At 40.6% G+C, this 26338-nt stretch overlaps 1 protein-coding gene across 3 annotated transcripts in view; it reads left to right on the top strand.

Annotated features, from left to right (window-relative positions):
• The window catches only part of FAM222B (family with sequence similarity 222 member B), a 38522-nt gene extending 18756 nt beyond the window's left edge, over nucleotides 1-19766 (top strand). The window contains exons 2-3 of one of the 3 annotated variants that reach the window (XM_068909402.1): nucleotides 11883-12010; nucleotides 17655-19766. In XM_068909402.1, coding sequence (XP_068765503.1) covers nucleotides 11929-12010; nucleotides 17655-19237 — 1665 coding nt within the window. In that variant the 5' untranslated portion in view covers nucleotides 11883-11928 and the 3' untranslated portion in view covers nucleotides 19238-19766. Of the gene's footprint in view, nucleotides 1-2748; nucleotides 2822-11882; nucleotides 12011-17654 lie in introns of those variants that run through there. The other 2 variants (XM_068909403.1, XM_068909404.1) reach the window with 2 other exon arrangements.
• Nucleotides 19767-26338: the final 6572 nt, after the last annotated feature.

Here is a 26338-nt window from a genome sequence, read left to right as displayed (position 1 = left end):
GTCGAGAACCCCAACTAAGCTATTTCTCAGCTAGATGAGAGTTATGGTTCATGTTATCTGCATCAGAATCATGTCTGCTGGCATTTTTGATTTTGTGGTATGCATTACGTTTTCAGAGTAGTGCTTTAAGCAAAGTGTGTTTCGCTCTGCATTAAGAAGTTGGATTCAGCTATTCAGAGCAAGTTGATAAATTGCTTTTCATTAGATGGCTGAGTGCCAAGAGGTTCAGTATGTGTTCCAAGAAAAAACACATTAATTAGAGCTTCTGTGGAGCATTTATCAATCAAATAGTTAAAAACAGTACTAATGCAGTTAATAGCAGGTAGAAAAATGTACTTTTTTAATATATTGACTTTAGCTGCTAGCTTGGTTACTTCATGGTTGGAAAGATGAATTGTCTGGAATTAAAATCAAGCAATAGTTTGGGGATTGCCAAAGTGACTTTATTCTTTTTAAGTGTACTCTTTTTAAGTGTACGCTTGACCAGACAGAGACTTGCATAGTTTTTAAAGGTTTGTGCTGCCTTTTACTGTGAAATGTATAATGGATGTCAAAACTGCTCGTGGCTGTTGCAGTCCAGGTTATTGGGAGCTCAGGATTAGTACAAGTTTGTTTGTGCTGTACTTGCAGTTGAGGTACCGTTGTATATGCTGTGGTAGCAATATTTGTTCTTTTTTTTTTCGCCCGCACAGCCAGGTTGTGTTTACCATACAAAGGGATGTCTCATTGACTGTAGTACGGTTACAACTGCATCTGTGTTCTGTCCATACAATTGATGTATTGCTATACTTTAAAAAAAAAAAAAAAAGAAAAAGAAAAAGAAGGCAGGGAGGGAGGAGGAAGGACGCACAAAAGCAAACAGCAAACTCCTGCTCACCTCCAGTCAATAAATTTTGTAGTGGAATAGGAAATCTTTTGTGCATGTAAACTTTTGCCAGCATGTTTTATGGCTGCTAAGAGTTAGATGAGATTGCTCAGAAATCTGTTTTTCTAGGCCTGCAGACAGAAATCTCTGGTTCTTGTGGTGTGCAGAGCTTTTGAAAATGTCTTACATGCTCATGTTGGTTTCCCTGTGGCTATATTGAACTGTCAGCAGTGAAACTGACTTTTTTTAAGGCTTCTTGGAAAAGCACTGAGACCAGCAGAAAATACAGTAGATCACAAATAATGTATTTCTTGTCCTTTTTTTCTATTGAGAGGTTATGAAATGGCCTTTGAGTTTCTTGGAAGATTGATATGGAAAGCAGATTTGTGTCAGTACCAGCCAACAGGACACCAGCCCCTCATTCTAAAGGTTGATGGGAAGATGCTGTCCCGAGCATAGCAAGTTTTGGTCCGTCTCTTTTATATACGTCTGATGTTTTGTATTTTTTGCTGGTGAGTGTTTTGTACTTGTGTCGCAGCTCCTATTTGAGTTTCTTGGAATGCTTTTCGTCTTTGCAGCAGGCCTCACAGTTTCTCCAACTAAAGAAGGTCTTATCTGGAGCTTTTAAGTGATGGTATATGTATCCAAGCGTTGATGTGTTCAGGGTCTGGCAGGAAGCTGTGGCACTGCGAGGAACTGGACATAGATCTCCAATTTCATATCTTAAATAAAAAACTGCTTTGTAAATAGGTTGTTACGGTTTCACCATAGGTGGGACCTTATATTCAGTACCGAAATAGCTAAATAGTAAAACAGTCAACTACCAGTGTAATTATACAGGTCAGAATGGTACACATACATAACCAATAAAACCTGAAATCCAAACCTCAAGTACAGTTGGCTTTCTGTATTCAAAAAGCACAGTAACACCTGTTCTGATAAGACTGAGTCACTTCTCTTAATATGTGAATTCAGTGTTTTGTTTTGTATGAAGTATAATGTATTCTGCCTAATCTTAATTTGCAAATATTTCTCATTTTCAGTTGAATCTGTTTTTAAAACAGGACTTGAAGCATATTTTTCGATATCTAACAAATGTCTGGTTTGTTGTTTGTGTCTCGCATATAGATAAAATTTGTTCCAGGTTAGCTCTGAAAAAGTACTGTTTTTGAAAAAATCAGCTTGCGAGAAACAGGAAGATAGCTTCTTTCCTCCTTGGGGAACTATCATGTTCTATAACTTCTAATGAGATTTTAAAAGGAAAACCTGTCATTCTTCTGTCAGGTTCAGCCACAAGGATTTCTGTAAGTCATGATCTAAACTTTAGGTCTGGGCTTTTATAGAATAAGTGTGGAATGAGAGAAGATGATGGTGATGGTGATCTGCGTAAAGCAGCCACTAGAAAGGGAAGTATTCTGTGTTTCCTTTGCCAATCGTGTAGTCACCTGTTTGCTATACTGTATGAAAAGCTTCATTTTCAGATCTGGGAAGGCATGTGGTCCAGTGCTGGTGCAGGAGAAATTGAGAGAGGAATCCTGGATTCTGGCTGAGAGTGAAGTAAGAAAGCACACAGCTCATGCATGTCCTTGGCAGTAATATAAAGTCCTGAATTACAACCTTGTGCTTTTCCCATATAGCTAACGTGTAGGAGAAGTGCATGTAACGCTGATATAGTGCACATGCTTCCTAATGTTCTTGTGGTTATAATTTGAGCTCTCTCTGCTATGAGGAGAGGGTCAATGTGTATTTTGTTTTCTTATCGCTTAAAGGCAGAAGGAAGTTCTGTGTGAGGATGGAGAATGTCTTTGTTGGTGGAAATGTGTGGTTCCTCCATTATGGTATGTGTTAGCAGCATCCTGTAATTTGATAATCACTTGGCTGTTTCGGGTTTGCTTTGGATGGAAGTTATCTTTGCCAGCTTAAAATGTTCGCATAAAAACACACACGCTCTTGTTTGTAAGTAACCATTTCTTATTTTATCATAGCTGCTGTGACATTATAGATGCTGCTCAAGTATGTAGGAAGAAAGTGGTTTTAGTTTATGCTGAAAATAAAGGATGTTTTTGAGGAAGGAATGCTTGTTTGCTCTTTTCAATATCCTGTTGAAGAAAGTGTTATCTTTGTGAATAATTACAGTAACTATTAGTCTGTGTTGCATTTTGAGAATCTGAATATCCTGGACCAGATATGACTTTGACTATGCTATATTTACCTATCCTGTGATCTTGACTGCTGCAGGTTGTTAACTATGGCGTCCTTTGCTTCCTCTCCTAAATGACTGTGCAGATTTATGCGCTGTGAAACATAACTAAGATACTATCCCAGACTGTCTCTTCATCTCCATTACCCATCATCAATATAGCATTAAAAACCTTGGAGTTAGAAGTTACTAGATAAAAGGAGAAAGAAAACTAATTAAAGGTCAGAGTGCTTTAGTATAGTGAAAATTCAGAGGAGGCAGATAAAAAGTTACTCAGGTCACTTTTGAATACAAGCAGGCTGATTTTCCTACTTCTTTCTGAAGTGCCCATGGTGAAAGTAGTATCTCATCTCTCATAACTGACCACTAGTATATGTGTCTCAAGCACAGCCAGAAATACTCCTTTGAAGCTTTGGCCAGGCCTGCCAGTCATTTAGATTTGTCTTTTCTACATCTTTCCTTAGCCTTAGAAGAGGTCTGGAACACCTGGCAAGACCTACTTATGTCCGTGTTGTCTATCAGCTCCTGCCACATTTCAAAATATGGAGTTAAATCTAAAAATAGGCTTAATAAGAGGCGATGGCTTTGAATACAGTAAAATAAGCCACTGATGTGGGTCATGACATGGAATTTATATCACTAGTTCTCTCTTCCAGCTTACTTGAGCTAAGGAATTCTGCTCTGTTATTAAAAAGAAAGAAAGAAAGAAAGAAAATTAAAAGAAACAGTGATAAATAAATGAAATTTATTTAATACAAATTGAGGCTTGTTTCCAGTGCTCCGCTTAGTTACTTCCAGGATTTTGACCTTGTAAGTGTTATCCGATCAGTCAAGGTGGTATTGAGTGCTCTGCAGTTTATAATTTATCTTCACAGTATTCTTCAACAGTAGAAAACTGTCACCCAGTACTATCCTTTTAAAAAGGAGCAACTGTGGCCTCAAGTGTTTTACCCAAGATTACGTCAGGAATCGGTGGTGAGCTAGATATTTCACTCGAATCTCCTCTGTTATAGGCTAGCTCCTTAATCAAGAGACCAATCTTCTGTTATAAATTTGGTCAGAAAAACTAAGCCTCTGTAAAATGAGTGGTGTGCAATTTTTGTCTGTTTCAGAGTGGTTATGTGGCTGCAATAATGTTTGTAAAGTGCTTTGATATGCTTTGGTGAAGGGCAAAGTGTTAATAATTAAAATTGGAAGGAAGCTCTAAAGTAGTATGGGGGATGATGACCATTTTCTGGTCTGTTAGTTAACAAAAATGCAAAATATAAATGGACGAATCAGCAGGAATTTAGTTTAGCGCTCCCTTCCCCCAACCACCTGCATGGGCTGAGTACAAAAAGCAGCTAATTGTCTGCTTTGCAGTAGAGATGAAAGAAGCTAGTCCTAGAACAGGAAAGGCTATTGAACTTTATGAAGGTGGTAAATTATCAACACTGAAAACCTTTTGAATTAGTATCTTTGCATACTCAAAAAGTACATTATTTGTACTGATGTTCACAGCGTTTGGGGGTTCATGAAATAGCATTTCATGACATGAATATTATGTTTCCGTCTATGTAATTATGAGGTCAGTAAAACTGAAACTTGTTTTTGAAACTCTACACCTTCATCGTGTCTGGTTATTGTTAAAAGGTATAGTTAGTGAGGACAGGCACTGTTAATGGCTTTATCTTGACCCAGCTAACTAGCTGTTTGCTGAATTGCACAGTGATTTGCAGTGGGCAGACTGTAAGAGCAGCTTCATGTTTGTCCATTTTACTGCTAGCAGTTTCATTTGCAAAGTGCAAGCAGGAGCAGGCTTCTTGCCAGCAACAGCTTCATTCAGATTAGGGCTTTAGTTCAATTATGTCCAATTAACTTTTATTGCAGATAGCAGTGATAATTACTTGCAAGTCAATTTTTTGGCTGTGGTTATCCCAAGGCTAAAGGCTGCGCTTGATGGATTTTAATAACTGAAGTGACGTATAGCTTTTCCTCCTTTTTTTTTTTTTTCCTTCTTTAGGCCTCAATTAGATGAAAGGTCAGAAGCTATGTAAAAATCCATCTTACAATTAAAGCCAACTGTTCTACTGTTCAGCAGATGTGTAGTATTATGTTTTAAAAGAATCTGTTGGGACCAACCTAAAAAAGACTTTTTAAACTCTAAGGTCGTAACCTTGAGCTTGCTGTTGCTTTATCCACAGAGTGGGTTTGATGGGCCTGAAGTCGTTTGGGGCAATACCTGCCTGCTTTGAGCTGAGAGCTGCAGCACTGCTTTTTTTTTCTTCTTCTTCTTCTTCTTCTTTCTTTTTTTTTTTTTTTTAACTGCAATACATTCTGTTCAAAATTGCTAACCGAGGGCCTTTAGTGGTAGCCTTTGGGCATGAGGAGTGTGATATGAACAATATTCTGTTTAAGTACTGTTACCCTAAAGCTTCTTAATGTTCTTCCTTGTTGAGCATTGCCGTCCTGGCTTGGGGAAAAGAACAGAGCTATACTTCAGCAGGTGCCTTCCCTCTCTGAAAGCAGACCTCAGAAATTTAAATTCTCTTTGCCTTCTAGTCCAAACAGTTTAATTTTGTTGCCTGAGTAACATTATAAAGGGAGGTCAGACTAAAAGGTGAAATGGTTTACAAGCAAAATCATAGTTAATTAAACTGCAAGAAACAAAAATTGATTTTGATTGAAACTGTTGCAGGGATCTACAAACGGTCCATCTGAATTCACAAAGCCAAAAGGTTCTATATTGGTAGATGCTGACAATGCACTTGACGTGATACAAAAGGCGACTTTCTCGTTCAGCACTCCTATTTATTTATCCCCAAATACGCTTGATGCAATTGTGATTTATTGCCATTTCAGAAGACTACCTCTCTGCACATTGTTCTGCAGTTTTCCATTTGTAAAGCATTACAAAGATATGATACCAGCTGGTGATGAACACAGTGCTGGTTTGGTAATTTTGTTGCAGGAAACAGTAAGATTTCTCTCTAGCTCTTCAGCAGTCCTGCGCGAGTGGACGTTCTGGTAAATGCCCAAGAACAGAGGATGTTAAAAGGCTAGAGGAAGGCAGGAAGCCTGCAAGATCAGTCAGTGCTGTCAGTCTAGACGCTATCGAGGGAGGCATGGCTGACTGAAGAAATTATATTGAACGCTAAGGTTGGCAGGGGGTTCAGCATGTGCAATTGACATGGACAAATTTAAAAAAACCCTAGATTTTAGGTTACTTTGGGACAGGGAAAAGGAATGAGTCTCACTTGGTCTGGAGCAGCCTGCCAGGGGGTAAATGAGACGCAGAGTTTCCCTTGGAGCATGAAAATTGGCCCGGATTCAATTATGTTTCCTGGCAAGCTCCTATAAACATTTGTACCAAAGAAACTTTACAACCCTAGTTAGTTTTTGTTTTTGTTTGGAGCATTTATATATGCTGAACTTGGAATGTGCCGTGTGTGTTTGGGGTTTGCTATAAATACTGTCAATGATTATGGAATTTCACGTGGCTACCTTGTGAATAATAAGGAGAAGTGAAGCATATCAGTCAGCCATAAGTACTTAACAACCCTCGCACGGCTTACGGGACCCCAGGGTGCTGGAAACTTGGAATAGTTTGGAGCTTTTCTTTTGTGTGGGTAGATGCTCCTGCTTCCTCTGGTCCCCAAGCTTTGTGAACAAGTCTGCAGTTAATCTTGGAATTTCAAACATGCATGTTTACTTTCATGAATCTAACTTTAGACTTCACCAGCTTGCTTTCGTCTAAACCAGCTCAGTTTCCCATGTTTCATTTGCCAGGGATGGTTTGTGGGGAGTGTTTCCTTTGTGTGCTTACCCCGTAAGGCCTCCTGAGAGTTTGAGACACTGCTGTATTTAAAAACTTGGCAATAACTCTGAATATGTGGTCTGTTTATACAGTGATAAAACTTGTGTTAGAGTATTAAAAGTTTCCTAGCTGTATTGAGTTGCTTTACATCTAGGATTTACTCTGGGTTGCAGAAGTCTCCCCTGGTCTGGGGAGCGTTTGGTCTAGCAGAGACAATATTAAATCTTGAATATCAGCCAGAAAATACTATACGTTTGTTGTTTTTTTTAAATATAAATTTATTCAATTCAATTTATTCAATTATATTTTTTAAATATAAATTTATTCAATTCAGACAGACAGCATCACGATCACTTTTGCTGAAACTGATTCTCAGCTGTGTATGGAGGGTAAAGGTGAGTTTTTCAGTCTTCCCCCTTGACCTGGTAGCTTTGGTAGTGAGAGAACTCCTTCTGAAAATCAGTGCAGGATGCACAGTGCTACCAGGACCAAAAAATACATGGAGATGAAGGTAAGGGAGAAAGTAACAAATGTTGCAGGGATGTTGTAATTATCCCAAAACCAAGCACTGTACATCCATGTTATATTTAATATGTTTTGATTTAATATTAATAAATCTTAGAAGAAAAAAAATCTATTTCTGTGCCTAAACAAACTGACTGTTGTGTAGTGTGTCCTGCAGTACCTGTGCTATTAGATTCTATCCTACAGCCAGATAAAATTAAAATTGCTTCAGAGAGGGGCACTTATTTAATTATTTATTTATTTCAAATGACTGCTTTTCTCTGGAAATGTACTTTTTTATATATATTTTCAAACTACTTATACGCCAGACAGAACTCATTACACTGCGTTTGGTGGTATACGGGATCATTTCAAAAAACAGTAAATTTTTAATTTGCCAGTCTAGTAGAACAGCAAGTTAACCAAGGTTTTACAGCTGCCCTCCATCGCTAGCTGCAAACTGGAGACTAAGTTGACCAGTAGGCTTGGGCAGCCAACACTAACGACAGCGTTAGTGAGTCTGACAGAAGGCCAGAAGAACTCAGTTCTTAACTAACTATGCCAGTTCCAGTTCCCCCAGTAACGCTTTCCATAGCCAGAGGAGCTGGGGCGGCAGCCCTGCGGGGAGCTTTGCAGGTGCTGGTGCCCACACAAGTTGCAGCCGTGGAGCCAAGTCTGTCAGTGAGAATTCTTGACATGCCGTGTTCAGTTTATCTCCTGCTCTGGACTAATTAGGAGCAATAAAACTGAGCCCAAGCAAGGATGATGGGCCGAACTGCCTTTGTGCCAGGACCCTGAGCTGTTGACCTGAGACAGTGTATACAGCAACAATCTGAGACAGCCATTAATGCTTACCTTAATCCCAAATACGGTTTATGCAGAGGATTTTAGTTCATTTTAACTGTATGGTTTGTCTGAATTGGCTGCACTAGCTCATGCTGAAGATCATTCAGGACAGACAAAAGAAGAAATCAGCTGCTGAGTATCTTAAAGGGAATCATTGTTAATTAATTTTGAGCTAAAACTAACCGACTTGCTTGTAAAGATATTTAAAATGCATTTATTTTCAAAGACTGAGATGTAGGTTTGGAAAAGGTATACTAATTTCATAGAGAACAAAAACTGGAACAGGATTTTAATTACAATAAGGAATTCAATGATAGCATTGTGGTCAGCATTTCTGTATAAGTCCGAATTTCTTTTTTTAATGCTCAGCAGTGACCTAGATGACATCAGTTTGATTATTGCAAATCAGGTTAAGAGAATGATTTTATGCTTCCACTTAAAATGATTTTTGTAAGTCACATACTTCCTTTAAAATTATTACTGTCACCGCAATCTTTTATGAACCTTTGGCATTGCCTAAAATGATTATCCGCCTGCGGGAACAACTCACCTTTATGGCTCCCTCTAAAATATTACCTCCATATTGGAGATAAAGCAGAATTCTGACTTCTGTATATATATGTTTTGACCTTCAAGGAAATACTGCTATCTTATCACAGAAGCCTGGCTATTCTGAGTTGAATGCTTTGACCACTCTTAATCACTTGTTCTCTCTCTTAATGTGCCATTATCCTGTTTATTGCTATGTGTGTGGCACTGAGTCTCTGTGGCACTTCAGCAAGAGGCTTACTCATAAGAGTCGCAATGTTCAGAGTATAATGAATGCTAATGACCGAGCAGGTGAGCAAAACCCTCTGCATAGCTTACTGTAGGAAATGCTACTTGTTCAGTCCAAGAGTGCTTTTATTGGTGGGCTGTACTGCAGAGTTGCTTTTCTCTCTTTTAGGGCTGTACACAAAATAGTCATCAGTTAAATAATGTTTTAGAAACACACAGCTCTTTTTGGCCGTGCAGTAACGTAAAGCAATCCTGGATTGGCATCAGGCATCAGTAGAGTAAAGATGGATGCTCAGGTGAATATGATAATAATGTGATCTGATGATTTTGTGACTACGGTGAAGGCTCTTAATTTTGTTTGTCTGCTTTTCACTGAGAAGTAGGTCTTGGTTTTGCCGGTCTTCTGAAGTTGATGAAATGAGGGGGAAAAAAGGAAAATACTTTTTTTTTTTTTCCTGCTGACTCTGGGTGTTTCTGTTGCTTACTTGGGTCAAGCTCTGCCAACTTAGTGTTTTTTATCTTCTCCTGATGAAAAGGGGTTGGATTCTTGTTTTGTCTTTTGGGTCTTGCTGAGTATAATTTGGGGTAAGAAACTGCTGCTGACAGGGTATTTGCAAAGTTTTCACTGACTACTCTACCCATATAGTCATGAATAAATCTCAACTATAAAGGGTAAGCAACTTTCCTGTTCCTAAAGCAAATCCTTTAAATTGTGAATGTGTCAGGACATCAGTGTTTATTTCTGAACATCTCTTAAGAGACTTTGAGAACTCCACCTCTTACAGACTGTGAAAAGAAAACCCAGGTTTAGATTTAGAGATATTGCTTCTGGCAATGCAAGTGGTTAATATCTCTTAGTGATTAAGTGAAGAATGGATGTAAAGTAATTCTGTTGTTGGTGTGCTTTGTCCGAATTCTGCGCTGCCTGGTGAGTTCAGCCTGTTTGATTCTTGCCAAACTCTCTGAGCTGTTATTAGCAACAGATAGTGTGAGTGAGGCTGGGCTTCCATAAGGAACAATAACAGAGAGTTATCAAGCTAGCTTTCAGTATCCAAAATTATTTTTCATTGCTAGTCGCACTGGCACCCAACTTGCTTGGCCAGCAGTGCTTGGTCAACTTTTGAGAGCATTTATTCTGTGAGGATGCAGGCATTTTCATAAATGAATATTTGCACAAGTTTTTTTGGTAGTTGGTTTTGATCAGCCTTTGTGTATTGACCTGAGGAGATGCACACGTGAACATGGAAGTTAATGAATTATGTGTGATGAATAATTGCTGCAGTAGGGGTAAGCTTTAAGTCCATGCTATTTGCTGTATTTGGTGCACGTATTCCTTGAACGTTCTGACTTGTGACAGTGATCTGAGGTTAGGCTTCAAGTTAAAGTCTTTAAAACTTCTCTGCAGAGAAATCAGCTTTTGGAGTGTTCTGGAATTTGCTGCAGAAATGTGATGGCAGTTGTGCTTTCCAGAACAGAGTCTTAACTTTCCTAGCCTGGGTGTAATTGGCTCTTAAATGTGAAAGGCTTCACATCATTTTGTGCAATGCTAACCAGTATGATTCTTTTGAAAGTTGCCTCTGCAGGGTTTCTTCGACTCCGGCTTTTTGTGTCAGTCTCAAGCTTTCTGCTTCACCTGTTATGATCTTTGAAAGCCTCTCCAGTTGTTTTAATTAGGGTTTGTGAAGCAAGGACTAAATTTAAACCAGTCTGTAATTTTTGAAGCCTTCAATCCTTTCTAAGTTTCAGGGACCGTATAAAGTCCTGAACTGTTTCTTGTTGTTCCTTAGGCATCTTGGCAAAAGCACTCTTTGTATAATCAGCATTGATGCTTGCGGAGATCTGGACAAGGAGGGGAAGTCTGCTGATTTCTCCAGCTTGGCTAAGCCACCTTGTTTTCCAGAGCTTTGTAAAGGGCTAATGGCTGGCTGTGTCTTGTGTGTGTCCCAGGAGCTATGGTAAGGGGGATTTGAGCAGGGGGTTGGACCAGATGACCTCTAGAGGTCTTGTTCCAAATAACATTTCTCTGTGATTGTAATCACAGTAATGTTGGGAGACTCTGAGCCAGAGGTAGCTTTTGTTGCTGGAACGCTCTCCCCCCCCCCCCCCCCCCCCCCCCGCCTTGTATTCATAAGCTGATGATGGGATTTGAGGGTAGCTGTGCAGTGTTTATGTATAAAGATGCTTTAGTGCTTCATGCATTCGTTTTGAGGTTTAATTTCATAAATTCTGAAACTCTGGAATGCAGGATGGTAGATCCTCTGAAATTTCTTTATGTAGAAGCCATATCTTACAGTTTATCTGAGGCTGCACAGATAATTGACGACTCGTATAAAATAAAGGAAGTTGTGGCCATTCATCTTTCACACTAATGGACCACAGAAATTACAAGCTGTAGCATGCAGCTTAATCTTGCCACAAGGCAGAGTGCTGCATACTTTGCTTTCAATTTATGCATGCTATGCCTTTTTATTAAATGTAAAAGAGCAGTCGACAGGATTTTTCCAGTGAACCCGCTTTGGCTATACCTGGTAGGTAGCTAGTACATTTCACTATATAGTCAAATGAATTTTGGTGGTTTCTTTACCATTCATAATAACCATCTTTGAAGTTTGAGGATAGTTGTGGATTATCCTCTGTGTGTCAAACAGCAGAGAAGAGTGAGAAAGGTGTTAGTTACATGTTAGTTTTTAAGTGTGTTAATCACATAGATGACCCGCTTGTTGAAGTATTTCCATTGTTGTTAAGAGATTCAGTAAGGACAGTACGTAAAGGGGCCCAAACAGTGATTTGTATCTTCACTTGGTCAGGCCTTAACACCCAGATGGCTCTTTGCCTCTTTCTTTTCTGTGTTCCTCCTTGTATTATAACTTTGAATTGTCTCTCTGTTGTTGCAGTGTGCAGAGGAGTGAATGCCCCATGTTGTGTTAGTGCCTGTCTGCCATGCTGGCCTGTCTGCCAGGACCAGGTGACCTCTCCTTTCAGCTTCTTTCTTACACGCAGATGAACACTGGACTTCAGAAATGTGAGTGACGTTTTGTCTGCAGGATGTGGTTAACTGTTAAATCTGGCACTGGTACAGCTGTGAAATAAACATTTAGGATGCAGCAGAAAAACTATTTAATGTTAAGAGTCTTTGTTTTGTTACGCCTTCAAGGCATCCATCACTGATAGCTATGAGAAATAGCTGTGAAGGTTCAAGGGTGTGCTGCAAGTTCTTTTCCCCCCACCCCAAGCTTTATAAAGGTTAATTGTAACCACAGCAAGACAAAATGCAAGCAAGGTTTCCGTGAGATTCTTGCCTCTTCGCTAAGAACATTTTGTACCAAAGGTGTGCCAGTTGACTTGCTTCTTAATACAACTTTTTTCCTGCCTCTTTTTCCATTTCCATGAAATGGAAACCAATAAAAGTTAGATCAGGCTAATGCAAATCTGTTGAGGTCAGTTCTGTTGTTCTCCCTAGCTGGGGCATATACTACAAATACTAGTGATCTAGCCCAAGTTACTAATGTTCAAAGTTTCTGTCTTCTTTCTGCTGTCTTTTTGGTGCGTCTGAAAATGTCTGCAGAGTACTGTAATAATTTATTTCTGATAACTTCAGTAATTCTTTTGATGGTTATACTGGTATTTTAAGAAGAACTTGTGCTTGGGAACACGTGCCTATTTTCTAGCGTGTTTTTTTTTTTAATGTTATTCTGTCTTTGTTCCTTTGTCACTGAAGTTGCACTCTGATTGTTTAGCTGAAATTTCAGAGATACCAAGGTTTGTGCATAAGATCTGTATACTTGGTTCTTAGGGCTATAACCTGTCTCTTGCATTTGAAATGGGCATTTGGGAAATTTCTGTACCTTCAGTTTGTTGATAGAATCATTGGTACTCTTTGAAATCAAGTAATTTACACTCCAATTACAGCTAAATTGTTAATATGTTAGGATTTGTGTCACACTACTGAAAATAGATGAGATAATATTGCAGTTAAGGGTAACGTTCTCAAAGTTCTGGACCTGCCAGAAGTGAGTGATGTTCTTCAGGTACAAACGTGTGCTCCCCCACAGTTCTTGAACAGAATTTATGACAACTCCACGGGCTTGCTAATTATAATGGCAACTGTGGTATTTGTAAAGAGTCTTTGCTCACAAAAGGAATTCATTAGATGGCATGAAGGCAGGCGTTCCCCCCTTTCTCTTTTCCATTTCCAGTTTGAGTTGACCAAAACATGCTTAAATATGCAGAAGATAGGCTGTTGTTGTGAGATCATGCTCAGGTTCTGGCATTACATAAACTTTCTTCAGTGGATTGGAAAGCTTAGTTCTGACAGTGAAAACTGATATAATCCTTTAGGTTTGTACAAGGGTAGTGGTGCCTAATTCAGGTATTTGCTAGTCATGCATCTTACAAGGTAACGTGCTATACCTGGGCAGTTTTTTAACCTGATGGTACCTGATGCTCTTTCCCAGAACTGCTCATTTCCATGCTGAAAGCATTGCTGTATCTTGTGTAGTGAAGAGTTTAAGGTGCTGAATTTAAAAGAATTTAGGATATAAAGTAGCTGGCAGGTCCTTGCTGGCGGTGGTAATGCTTAGCTGTTGCAGTTCGTTCTGATTTATATGGGAAATGAAACTGCTCATACAGACCTTGCCCACCCCTACTGCAGATGTGTGTAAGATTAATTGGTACATTTCTCTCCATACTGTATATGCACAAGTAGTCTAGCCCCTGGCCAAAGGAAAGCTGCATTAATGAGCATTTTTAATGAACAGTGACTTGTGACTTTTGATTGGGGGTTGGAAGAGGACCTTGATAGTACTGTTCCTGTTATGAAAGCCACCTGATGACCTTTATTCAGTCTTTTGGTGTTTATATTAATAATTGATAAGTATAATTTTCAGGAGCACACTTTTTCTTTAATACTTAAAAATCCACATTACCTCGATTACCTTTTTTTTTTTTTTTCCCTTATCCACTTTCAAATAAGAGGCTTTTTTTCTTAAAGATGGTCTATGGAGTAGGAGTTCTGTAGACGAATATACAAATACTTTTCCTTTTGAAAATGACCACTGAGGGACTGACTCCGTATTGATATTCTTTCCTTTCTTCCAGTGACCCAAATGTAAATCGGTAAAGTCGATCAGAATGCTTGAGGCAAGACTGTACAGGCAATTTTCATAGCTATGGTTGGATATAGTAGGGGTACCTCAGGGCCTTGGAAGAAAAAGGTTGTTTTGTTGTGACAGTGGTACAAAGTCAAGATGAAAGTTTTTTCTTGAGGAGCTTTTGTAGAGGGGAAGAAAAGAGAGAAGAGCAGGTTGAGACTGAGGACAGATTCATCAACTGAAATTAACTCCTTTCTAAAGGTTGAGGGCTCTTTCAGTAAAACCTATAGAGAGACTACTGCAGTTGAGATTTTTATGCAGGAGATGGGCACAGCTGTTCTTTGCTTATCCCAACGCAGATGCTCCGATTAGAGTAAGAATCCTGAAGGCCTATTTATATTTTATTTAATTTTAATGAAAATTTAACCATAAGCAATTTTAAAAGCTGTGGGTTTTAAAGCCTTAATGTAAAATGCACTTAAGAAAAGATGTTACTTCAGTGCTGAGGTGAGGCAGAAAAATACATCTCATCTAACAACAAAAATAGCTCCGGTATGGTGCAACACATACAAGAATGCGAACAGATGAATTGGTTGCCACAGTATTAGCTGGAGCGTGAACTTCGAGCTCACCAGTTTATTGGAGTAATTGCTCATGTGCACAGCTTTACCGTATAGTCAACATGAAATAATTTGAGGCAGATTACTTTTCAGCCAAAGTATTCTGCCTTGCATTTACCTAAAGATAGCTTTGTGGAGCTCATCCCATAGCTTTCTTAATGTCATTTGTTCCTCTGCCATGCTCCTAATCATTTTAAAGGCCTGATGCAGAATTCTTGGCCACAGATGATGCTCGTATACACCATTTTCTTTAAATCTATTGTAGCTATTTTTCCATTCACTTAGTTACCTGACCTAATTGTTATTTATTGGTTTGTAGGATATTCTTGATCACCCCTTCATGCCTTTCTTCTTTCTCATAATTTTTTTGTTGCCTTAACTATTCCGGTCATTGAGCCTTGCATATGGGAATACTAGTGAAGCACAACATTTTAAATAGTATGTTAGGAGAAATACAACATCTTGATCAGGCCTAAGTAGAATGGCTGAGTTAGTTATGCTCTTTTGTGAGCAAAGAGAAGCATAATCTTAGATGTACACTAAAAGAGGTCAGTCTGAAATGGTGGCTGGTTTCAGAAAATCCTGTCCAAGGGATTTTAAAAATGGTTTAGCATTTGATAGGATACTGAATTTGATGTTGGTGTGTGGATTGAGGGGTTATTTCCACTCTTCAAAGGAAGGAATTCTTTCAGATTCAGGATTACAGATGTGCTTTAACTGATAGATGCGGTCTGTTCAATCATTAAGATTTTAGCTTTTTTCTAAAAGGTTCCACTGCGCTTCCTGTATATTAGAAAAATAAATGCTTGAGTAAAAGAATATTTAGTGTCTCTTCACTGTTAATGTTTACCACCTAATTTGTTGTTGTGCCTATAGAAGTCTAAACCAGGCTAGGAAATTTTGATGGGAAAGAGATTTTAAAATATCTATCTAATTTTTCATATGAAAATAGAAGCTTTATGTGAAAATGGTCATGTCTCGCATAAACCATAATATAGAAAGGTACGGGTTCCTCTCTTCAGTGTTAATGGCTCTTCTCCAATACATAGTGTGTTGCACGCAGTCATCTACTGGGCAAGAAACAGAACATAACGAGTCCGGGACAGGGCTAAAAATAAAGCTTGGGGAGCTCATGATGGCCTTGGTTGTTGAGGCAAGGCGGTACTGATAAACTTAATTCAGAGACTCTTCTCTCTATTAGGAACAAAGCAGATCTCTCTCGAAAAGAAATAGAAACTACCTGCCTGCAGTGGAAGATATGGGGGGTTGGAACAGGAAGGATGTTTAGGTTAATATCAAATGAGTGTTTCCTCTGATTGAGAGAGAGGAGGATGGTATATGCCGGTATTTAGACAGCACAGAGAATAAGAGTATAAACGGCACCGTGGTACGTGCTTTGCTGAAGATGCAAGACAGCCTGCTTGCAAGGCTTACCATTTCACAAAAGATACTTTTAATATTTCTGTAATTATCCTTTCTTTTGATGTCTATCCTGTTTTCTATTTTTTGGCCCTTACTTTCTGAAAGTGAGCTCTCTTAGAGAAGTAGTGATCTCCCTCACTTGTGAAGACAAGAAGCTATCAGATGCAAAGACAGTGATTGAAAGATGGCTGGTACTTAGGCTTTAGCTGTATTCAGGAGCCTTTTGGAGGCAATTTGCTTGACAAAAATCAGAAGTGCATTTTCAAAAGCACCATTTTCCTGGGATCTTCAAGCTCTCTACTGGAGCGCTTAGATTTTCTTGGGTCAGAGGGCCACGTGCAAGGCAAGAGTGCTCTTGGGCTCTAGAGGAGCTGGCTGCAGTGTTTCATGTTCTTTCAGCCCAGCAGTAGATGGCATGAGAGGCTGAATATTTTAGCAAAGGTGATGGGTGCTTTTTTCAGTGAACTGTTTACAAAGTAAAAAAAAAAAAATCAAGCAAAAGCAAAATCGGATTGTCAAAGCTGCGAGCCTGTATTTGAAGATTATAAAATCACTTCTAAAGTAGTAGCCTTAAAGGAGTTAAGCAGCATAGCTGTGGTAAGGAAATGGCCCAACTCTTTGCTTGGAATAAGATTATAGCTGAAGAGGCACAAGCATTTCCCTTGATTTCTGAAGTTCTTTCCAAAAATATACAAACTGCTGTTCCAGCTTGTAGGCCAGGTAGGTGTCTACTAAGTGTGAATAATTGAAACTGCACTTCTGTCTCCAGAAGGCTTTTGCCTCTGTCTGGGGAGTAGTAAGTTTTCAATCCTGTGAGGTAATCGCATAATTTTGCTGTTTGATACTAGGACACTGTCCCTAACAAGGTGCCACACTGAGAATTCAGCTGAAGAAATAATTGCAAGCAATAAAATAATGCATGTGTAGCCTCCTTCCATTTGCTAAACTCGGACTAACAAGGACTTCCTAATGGACAAAAAGACACTCTGCTTTCAGATGTCAGCAGCTAGAGTAGAACTGAAATTTAAATGGAGGCTTTAGTTGAAGAGCTTTGTATGGTTCCCACCTCGTCAATACATGAGTTTAATGTTTAATTCATAACTTTCTGGTTCCTGAGTTAGATGCTAAAGGTTTTGAGAATAGCTTGAAGAGTTATGGGGAGGCAGCCTTAAATTAAGAGACTATAAACTAGCCCACCACCACAAGCAGTAATAAATATTGCGAGCTGGAGACTATTCAATGTTTATAGCATGTTACCTGTTTCTGTCTGACTGTAAACATACTCTGATCAAAACATTGGTTTCGTTTTGCCCCCTTAGGCAGGTCTCACCTTAAGTTGAATTGGGGGTTGTGTAGGTAGCCAGGTAATAAAAGGAATGAGGTACCTGGTGTATGATCTATCTGCTGGTCTGGGAAGATGGAGTTCTTGCTACTTGAGTCCCTGGAGTTTTTCTTCCCATGTTGTGTAACTTTCTCATCCTGAGGTTGATCCTTTATTTGCCAGTGAGTATTGATAAATTTCCTTTCTCCGCAGGGGACACTACACAGAAAATGAGATCTGCACAGTATCCTACCCCAGCAGAATTGGATGCTTATGCTAAGAAGGTCGCCAACAATCCACTGACTATAAAAATTTTCCCAAACAGTGTCAAGGTTCCCCAGAGGAAACACATACGCCGTACTGTGAACGGACTTGATACTTCGGGTCAGAGGTACAGTCCTTACCCGTCTCAGGCCACCACAAAAACAGGCCTCCTGGCGATAGTCAAATCTCCAGCAAAAGGAATTATCAAAGACTTTGACGGAACACGCACACGTCTGCTGCCGGAAGCGATGATGAATCCCCCTTCCACACCATACGTTGCACCTAGCACTTTAACCCACCCCCAGGCGCTTGCTCGCCAGCAGGCTCTCCAGCATGCACAGACTTTGCAGCACCCCCAGAGTATACCACAGCCACAGACTTTGCAGCACCCTCAGGGTATACCACAGCCACAAAGCTTACCGCACCCTCAGGGGATACCGCAGCCACAGGCGCTGCCACACCCTCAGAATATGCAGCAGCCGCAGGGCTTGCAGCATCCTCAGACCATGGCACACCAGACTCTGCAGCACCCCCCGAATCCTTTGCTGCAGCCAGGTTTACATGGAAGCAGGAAGATGCCGGATGCAGATGCGCCGCCGAATGTGACCGTGTCTACCTCAACCATTCCCCTCTCTATGGCTGCCACCCTGCAGCAGAACCAGCCACCGGACCTGAGCAGCATTGTGCACCAGATTAACCAGTTCTGCCAGGCCAGAGCTGGCATTAGCACTACCTCAGTATGTGAGGGACAGATTGCAAACCCCAGCCCTATAAGTCGCAACCTGCTTATCAATGCAAGTACCAGGGTATCTACTCACAATGTCCCTACACCCATGCCTTCCTGTGTAGTAAACCCTGTAGATCATGCTGCTGCTGCTATTCCTTCTGCCTCTGTTAATGTGCCCATGGTGAATATTAACAGGGTGCCGTCTGCATACCAGAATGAAATCAAATCGGTTGCGTGGAACCAGCACCAGCTTGCACATCTGCAGCAAATGTGTGGGGATGCTGCTGGGCCTGCTGGACTTGCAGGGAAGCACCCTCAGAGAGAGATTGCAGGGCAGAGTTTTCCTGGCAAAACAAACTACCCTCAAGAACTGTGCATGGGCCAGTCATTCAACTTGAAGCCCCCCATTGAGAAGCCTACACCTTCTCCACCTGTGAATGGATTGCAGGGACCCTTGCCATATACTAACGGGCACTATTTCCAGCCCCTATGGAATAACATTCTGCCCACACCGAACAGTGACAGCTCTGGGTCCCAGGACCTTGCCATGCCTTTCCACGGCGGACAGCCAACAGGAGCGCCACTAGATTGCGTAGGAGGAACTCATTACAGAGCTGGAGCTGGTCCATCCAGCCAGAATAATGTGATGCAGACCATGGATTACCTAAGCGGGGACTTCCAGCAGTCTTGCTTCAGAGAGCAGAGCATGGCCGTGCTGGGAAAAGTCCATCGGCCTCCCATGAACCGAGCACCTGAACCGACTGATAGTCGAAATCTTCATATTCAACACCCAGGGTATAGATAGGCTGCAGTCACTTTCACAGACAAAATTATAGGTTTAGTCTTAATTTTAATTAATAAGCAAGGCATTTTTAACTTGCAAACTTGTGTGATCATTATAGTAACCATTGGAAGAAGACATACTGTATATTTAAGAGCTTTGCTTACATGTTATCTATCTCCTTTACGCATCAAATATTTAACATGCTTTTTGTTTCAAAGAATTTCATTACACTACTTCACGCCACAGCTGTTTCCTCACCGCAGAATCCCCTTTGTGCAGCTTTTGCCTTCTGCTTAGTAACTACTTGCTGGACTGATGTTAAGTTGCTGCAGGGTTTCACAGTTGCATCTGTTTGCCAGCTCCTTAAAGAGCTGGTAGGTAGCATAGCTGCTTAAATTTCCATCTCAATTTCCTCTGAAGATTAAGAGCAACAGAATTTGTCAGGAAGCAGGGCTTATTTTCAACTCAAAAGCCCATTTCATTAATGCATTAAACATTGACCATTTGCACTGTCTAGAGGCCTATTTAATTGAAGAAAAAAAAAAAAGCCTACATATGAAAAGAGCTAGCTAGGGGTATATATTTAGGCATTAATATAGGAAGAAGCTTTTCTGCTGTTTCTTGCAGACACGTCTGCATTTATCGTTCAGACTTTGTCCAAAGTCAAAAGTCTCTGGCAGATTTTTCTGACACTTCTTTGCGGACAGGGTATAGGGGAGGGAGGGGGGAATGGCAGTTTTAGGGGGTAGGCAGGATAGCTGCCATAGGTAGCTGCCTTTTTTTGCATCATGCTTCCCTTCCTCATTCCCCTTTCACCAGTGTAAAAGCTAACTTTGTCTGAACCTCTTGCTGCTAGGAGTCTGGCCTTCCTGAGGTGAAGTGCCGTTCTGCGGTTTTACTGTGGGAATCCAGACCCACTGACAACTCCAAAAAGGGGTTCAGTTGCTTCTCCAGTAGCTAGAATTAATTTCAGGGCGAGGAGACAGAACTGGAAGCTTGTCTCCGGTGCAATGAAAGGACACGCAGAGTGACGTGGCATGATCACATTCCAGTAGCAGCACTGATGGAATGGGCGGTGTTTGATCTGAAGTGAAGCTCCGGTCATGAGACACTGTGGGACTTACAGTCCCATATTCTTCTACATTAAAACGCCACAGTAGATTTAATGGAACAATTCTCTTCTCTGGGAATTAGTGTAGCTATTTATAACGTACCTTTTTCCCAGAGTCTTGGTGCCTAACTACTTCTGTTCCTTTCTCATGTCACTTACAGCAGCTAGTCGAGTCGGTGGCCAGTAGGACACTAACTATTGGATAACCTCAGCGTCTTGTTTTCTTCAGTATATTGAAACATACCTTTCCTTTTCAGTAGCCAAATTTGTTGTAAGTAGAACATTTCTCATCTCTGTCAATGAGACTAATACTTGAACATAATGATCACAATCAAGTTTGGAAATTAAAAAAATAAATGCATTGATTCTTTATATGTACACTGGCTAAAAATATTGCTCTACACTGTAACTTTTAAGTGTAATATTTCTGTATGAATGTCGCCTGGTAGTGTGGGTTTGAGTAGCATTGTGTATGGGTGAACCCACTGGCCTCTGCCATTCACTGGCCTCCCTCACAGCCCTTTGAAAAACAAAGCCTTAAGTATTTGCTCCTTGAACTTTCCTTAATGAGCATGGTTTAAAATCTTAAGACATCATACAAAATTTAAAAAAAAAGAACTTATACGAGTTTTGAAGTGACGTCATAGTTGGCTAGAGATTCTTAAAGTTTTTCGTAAATGGAAAAATTAGAAAACATTTATTTGTATTTTTTTAATTTAGACGTGTAGTTCTGGGCTGTAACAAATATTTAGGTTTCAAAGCTTAGCAGAGTACGTTTTCTGACTCCTTGCGTAAGTTAGTACACTTATATCATGTCATTATTTAAATTCTTTTAAGTGTACTATAAACCGTTCTTTAGTGATAACTCTTTAGCAAAGTTAAGCAATTTGACTAAAGACGGATTAAATTATGTGTTGGCTTGTGTTGCCTTATATTTAAAAAGGAAAAATTGCCTGATTGTGTTATGCCAAATGATAGCAACATGAAGTCCTAATTTATTGTTTATAATCGTATTCCTGCAGTCTTTGTGAAAACTGGTAAATATACATCTATGAAAGAACTAAAATCCTGAGGCTTTTCATGCAATATTTTTCTGAATACGTTATATTGGAAGCCAAGGTTCGAGTCTGAAGCTGCTTCCCGTACAGTCTCCCTATTGTCTTCCCTACCCTACTCCCCCAAATTGATCTAGGGCTGTGCTATGACTTTAACATTTCCTGCTAAGTTAGTTACTGTAAGGTGTTCTGCTACCTGAATACATACCTTTTTACTAAATAAAATATTGGCATCTCCTCTGTTCATTAGCCTGCTACAAATATGAACCTAGACTGTTATTTAAAACTAATTCTCCTGCTCTTCTCCTAAGAGAGAGACCGAGTAAAGCCCCGTGTTGTGGTTATTTGACAAAGCGATTTCAATGCCTAAGTTCTAATAACGTTACTGTTAATGGTGGAAGTACGCTGTGAATTGTTATGAATTGTTCTGCACTGGCAATTGCAGATAGAATCGCCACCTCTGAGACTTTGCCCTGGTACAGCAGGACTGGGAAGCCAAAATATTCCTAAGACTCATCCAGGTAGGACTTTGCCATTAGCCTGCTTGAAAAATAGGAATCATTTTACTATTAAAATATATCCTTTTTTGTTCTAGGAGTGAGATTTTTCTTTAATTGCAACCCTTTTCATTTCTTCTGTGGCCTATTGCTAATAGCTTCCTCCTTCTCCTACCCAATTAGATCTTCTACAAAGAGAAATATTAATACTTACCTGCCTGATTTCTAGATAAAACTTGTGAATGCAAACAATCAATCCGCTACTTGCAGTAGAAGCCCAACATCAGGCTCCTCTGTGGGTCCACAGCCAAACATGCACCATTGCTTAGCATGATGTCAAAGGGAAGAGTGTATGAGGCTTAAGCCAGAGGCCAGTAGTACCTTTCCATCTGAGGTTGCCGTAGGATGGTGCACGTGTGTGTTAGGAGGTGTGCTGTTTTAGAAATGTTTGTCCATGTTCCTTCAGTTTATTTTGCGCTCTGGTCCGTGCTGGAGCATTCCTTGTAGAAAAACAAGTAACTTGTTCTAAGGCAAGTAATACACTCGGTTCATGCAATACCGAACGCGGTGACAGCTTCCCTGGTCAGCGGAGCACAGACTAGCGCGCGTTCACTGGTGGGCCGGTTCGTGAACTTCCTGGGCTTTCCCCTGGGACGCTGATGCAGATGGTTGCCTTCCTCTGGAGCTTACACCACTGTTCTCATTGCAGCTGTCAGCTTTCCTTTTTGTTGTTTCTTGTTTAGTTGTTGGTTTATTTTTTTAACTCCATTGAAGGGTCAGTCATTTCATGACCCCCAACTCGAGCACATTGCTTCTAGTTCCCTGATTGTATGTGGATCCTGGATATTTGCAGGTGACAAGTCTGTTCCTTGAGGAAGGAGTCAGGTATTTTCAGATGTTTTTCTCAACCAGTTCTGAACTATTTATGCTGTATCATCAGCACTGTAATCTATTCCTTTTACAATACCACACTGGTACAGCAGAACAGCATTATGTCTGACGGTTTCTAGCAACTCCCTTGCCAGCTGGAGGTTGCCATTAAGTAGATCCTACAGGGATCAACGTGAAAGTGGTGTAAACCCTTCCAAAGGAAGCTTCCATCTCTAACATGTCTTTTCTTTTGAGCAGAAGCTTTGAAGCTGTTAAATCGCAAGCCCAGTTTGTTACAGCCCAAAGTTAACATTTTATAAGGACGCTTGTGAATTTTCTTTCTTTAAGCTTATGATGTGAAAGATGTCTCCGTGGGACTCGGCCACTCCCATAGAAACCAAACAGAAATGTTTGCTGGGGCTCACTGTGGAGAGAACTGGGAATTGCTGCTGTATTTCATTAAACCACATACTGATTATATACGCTGCTTCTTATGTGCTACGGGTATGAACTAGAGTTCTCTTTTTTTTTTTTGTCCGCAGGAAAAAATAAAAAGTAAAGCAAAAAAAAAAAAAAAAGAGAGAGAGAAAGAGAGACTTGGTCCCTCTGCCCCTTCTGCTGTTTTTATGCAGTGCAAATGAATGAGGCTTGCTTGACCTGTAGTAATCGATGCATGAAGCCAAAGGCTGTAGAGAATGGGTGTTGCTGGCTGGAAGTTGGACGCTTACCATAAAGGGAATTTGGGGAAGGGTCTTTAAGGGTTTCTGGGGTGTGAAATGTGTAGGGCACAGCCTCAATGCCCTTCTCCTGTAAGAGCACCAAGCGGGTCTGGGAAAACATAATATCATAAAAAAACTGGGAGCCAAAAATGCTGAAATAATTATTCAAGAAGTCAGTAGGAGGAGGATTCAAGGAGATGATTTAAAGTCCTGTCAGGGTGAACTTTGAGACATCTTGACAAGACAGAAATAAACATCTCTGAGGAGACAATGTTTGCAATGGTTAGGTCTGGGCCATTGCCTCCTTTTGCATGGGACGGGGTGGGGGCAAGAGAAAGGCTGACTGGGTCCCTCTGCCTGGTCCCCTCTCTCAGTCTGCTTTTCCTGTTTGGGAGAAAACCATTGCTGGGATGATATGTAGGGCTGCTCTAAAAGTATATCTGAAAGGTTCCTGATGCTGTCATTTAAAATGTTGGCACTAATAGCTTGTGTGTAGCAAACTCAAAGTTTTGTTTGTTAGAATAATATTAAATAAAAAATGTTACAAGGGACTCGGGTAACATTTAAAGAAAACTTCCAGAAGATAGAGAGTCAAGAGGTTTTTCTTCACTTTTATCGTGTTCATGTATCTAATTCACATGACTGATCGCATATTTTCATCTCTATGAGAGAAAAGAATGACCGAACAACTGCTGATTGTTTCAAAAATGCATCTCCTCTGGACGTGCTGGAAAGATGCGAGTGTCTAAATCCCTCTGATGACAACCTAATGTCTTTCATATGATTTCCAGTGTTCCCCTGACACTAAGAAACATACTTGGTTCCCACATGCTTTTCCAGGAATTTGGGCTAAAATGGGCAACTTGGAGTGGTAAGAGTTTTGTTTCCACCATAGATACTGCCGCATGCCTGTTCTAAAATACAGCAATGCTAACTGTGTGTGTGAAGCAACTGCTCTGTCTGCTTTGGGAGGGTGGAGTTTTAGGAACTTCGTCTCCTTTGAATTTGTATTGTTGGAACTACCTGAGTATCTGCTTCCTTAATATGCTCCAAATAGGAGGATCCTTTCCGCAAATCCTTTTCAAGAAACTTTTGCATCATCTTTGTAGCTAGTTAGACCTGTTTATCAGAGGTAAGATCTGGTGTGATAATTAGCCAGTGGAGACTTCACTATGAATGGTTGCTTTAACCACTTAGAAGTTAAGTACAAACAGCTAACTAAACTAAAGGGCTCTACTGGCCTGGCACGTGGCAGAATGAGATTCAGCCTTTTCAGGCTTCTCCTTTAGCTCCAAAAATGCTTTTCTGTCAATTATTTAATTGCTAGATTTGGTATTTTCCTTTCACTCTACGCTTTGTTCACCTTACTCTGGTAGATGGTGGGAGGATGTTAACATTGATTTTGATCCAAGATAGGCAATGCATTAATTAAGATGTTCTGAATAGAAAAATAGTGACATGTTGTCTCTTGATTGAGGCAGTTTATAAAGGAACAGCTGCTAAAGAGGAGCTCTACCAGTCTCTTAGGATCATGGGCTACGCCAGGGTTTGCATCATGCACTCTGCATCGTTAAAGCCGCACTTTGTTATGGGTCAGCTGAAAGTGCCCTCTGCCAAGACTGTGTTTCTCAGCTGGGTGTGTAACCTCTGTGGGCTCAAAGGATGTTATGAAACCCAAAAAAGCTTAAGGAATACTTAAGCTTAAAAAATTCTGCTTGATGCGTGAGTCCTGAAGGGTCACGCCGAGGCAGATGGAACAAAAGGAAGTTGCACTTTCAAAGGTTATGTTCTCACGTTGAAATTTTAGTTCTGAGATGTCTTGACGAATAAACCTCCTTGACCAGAAAGTACAGCAGTGCCAGGCTAGAAACAGGGCAGCAACGTTGCTCCAGAAGTACTAGAATGCAAGTATAACCTGCCACTCTTAAACTCGGCGATTGCCTGTGTATCTGTGCAGGGCTTCCCTTAAGTGCCTGATGCCGTGAGCCACGTTGCAGGCCCTTCCTTTGGCTGAAGGGAAAGGGGAGCTCCGGGAGCAGTGCAGAGGCAGGAGGTGGCAGTGGGGCAAGGCCCGTCTTACTTCTTTGCTCTCTGATTTGGCAGCCAGAGGTTCTGCTGGCCTGGGAGTGACGCGAGAGCAGCTGGGCCGTGTGAGCTCATTGCTCGCTCCTGTACCGCTGGACACCGCGGGACCTGGCTGCGCCCAGTGACCCAGCCTGGCGCCGGGGGCTCCTGCAGCGCTCGAGGAGCTCGTGGCAGAGAGCCGCTAGCTATGGCCATATTTCAGATGCTCTTCCGATGCTAGGCAAGGCCGAGTTGTAATAAAATTACTAGAGTATTTTATCTAATTAGTTTAAGTTAATTTCAAGGCAATTGGGTACAGACCGTTAATTCAGCTGGGATGCCTGCTATCCTAAGAGAGGCACTAAAATTGAAGTGGCAAAATCACACCAAGATTTAATTGGTTCCACTGTAAAATCCTCTCCTTCACTGCCCTCTTACTCGAATCCCACCTCCCTTGAAAGGAAAAGGCATTAGGGGAAAAGGGGAGGACACACTTCCAGGTTTTTAATAAAGGATGTTAAGAGCAATTTTGTCATGCATTTTTATCCTTTATAAAATATTAATATGGATTTTAGCCATCTTGGCTGAGATGCACCGATAATCACTGCAAATAGGGGCAGGGGGGGCTGCAGCCCTATTACAGTAATGGGGGCAGCATTTCAAAATAAATCACCCAGGGCTGCCCACCTTTTAAGCATAGTCTTTGCCTTCAACAGTTCAGAAGCTGAGGTGATTTTTTCCAATTTTTTTTTTTCCCTGTCCAGATCCCAAAGATTTTGTAGGATTTGAAAAGGGTTAGATATTTA

Source organism: Struthio camelus, chromosome 16 (genome assembly GCF_040807025.1).
Source record: "Struthio camelus isolate bStrCam1 chromosome 16, bStrCam1.hap1, whole genome shotgun sequence".
Taxonomy (NCBI): Eukaryota; Metazoa; Chordata; class Aves; order Struthioniformes; family Struthionidae; genus Struthio; species Struthio camelus.
Note: the sequence above shows the minus strand (reverse complement) of the source record. Positions and strands in the feature narration are given on the sequence as shown.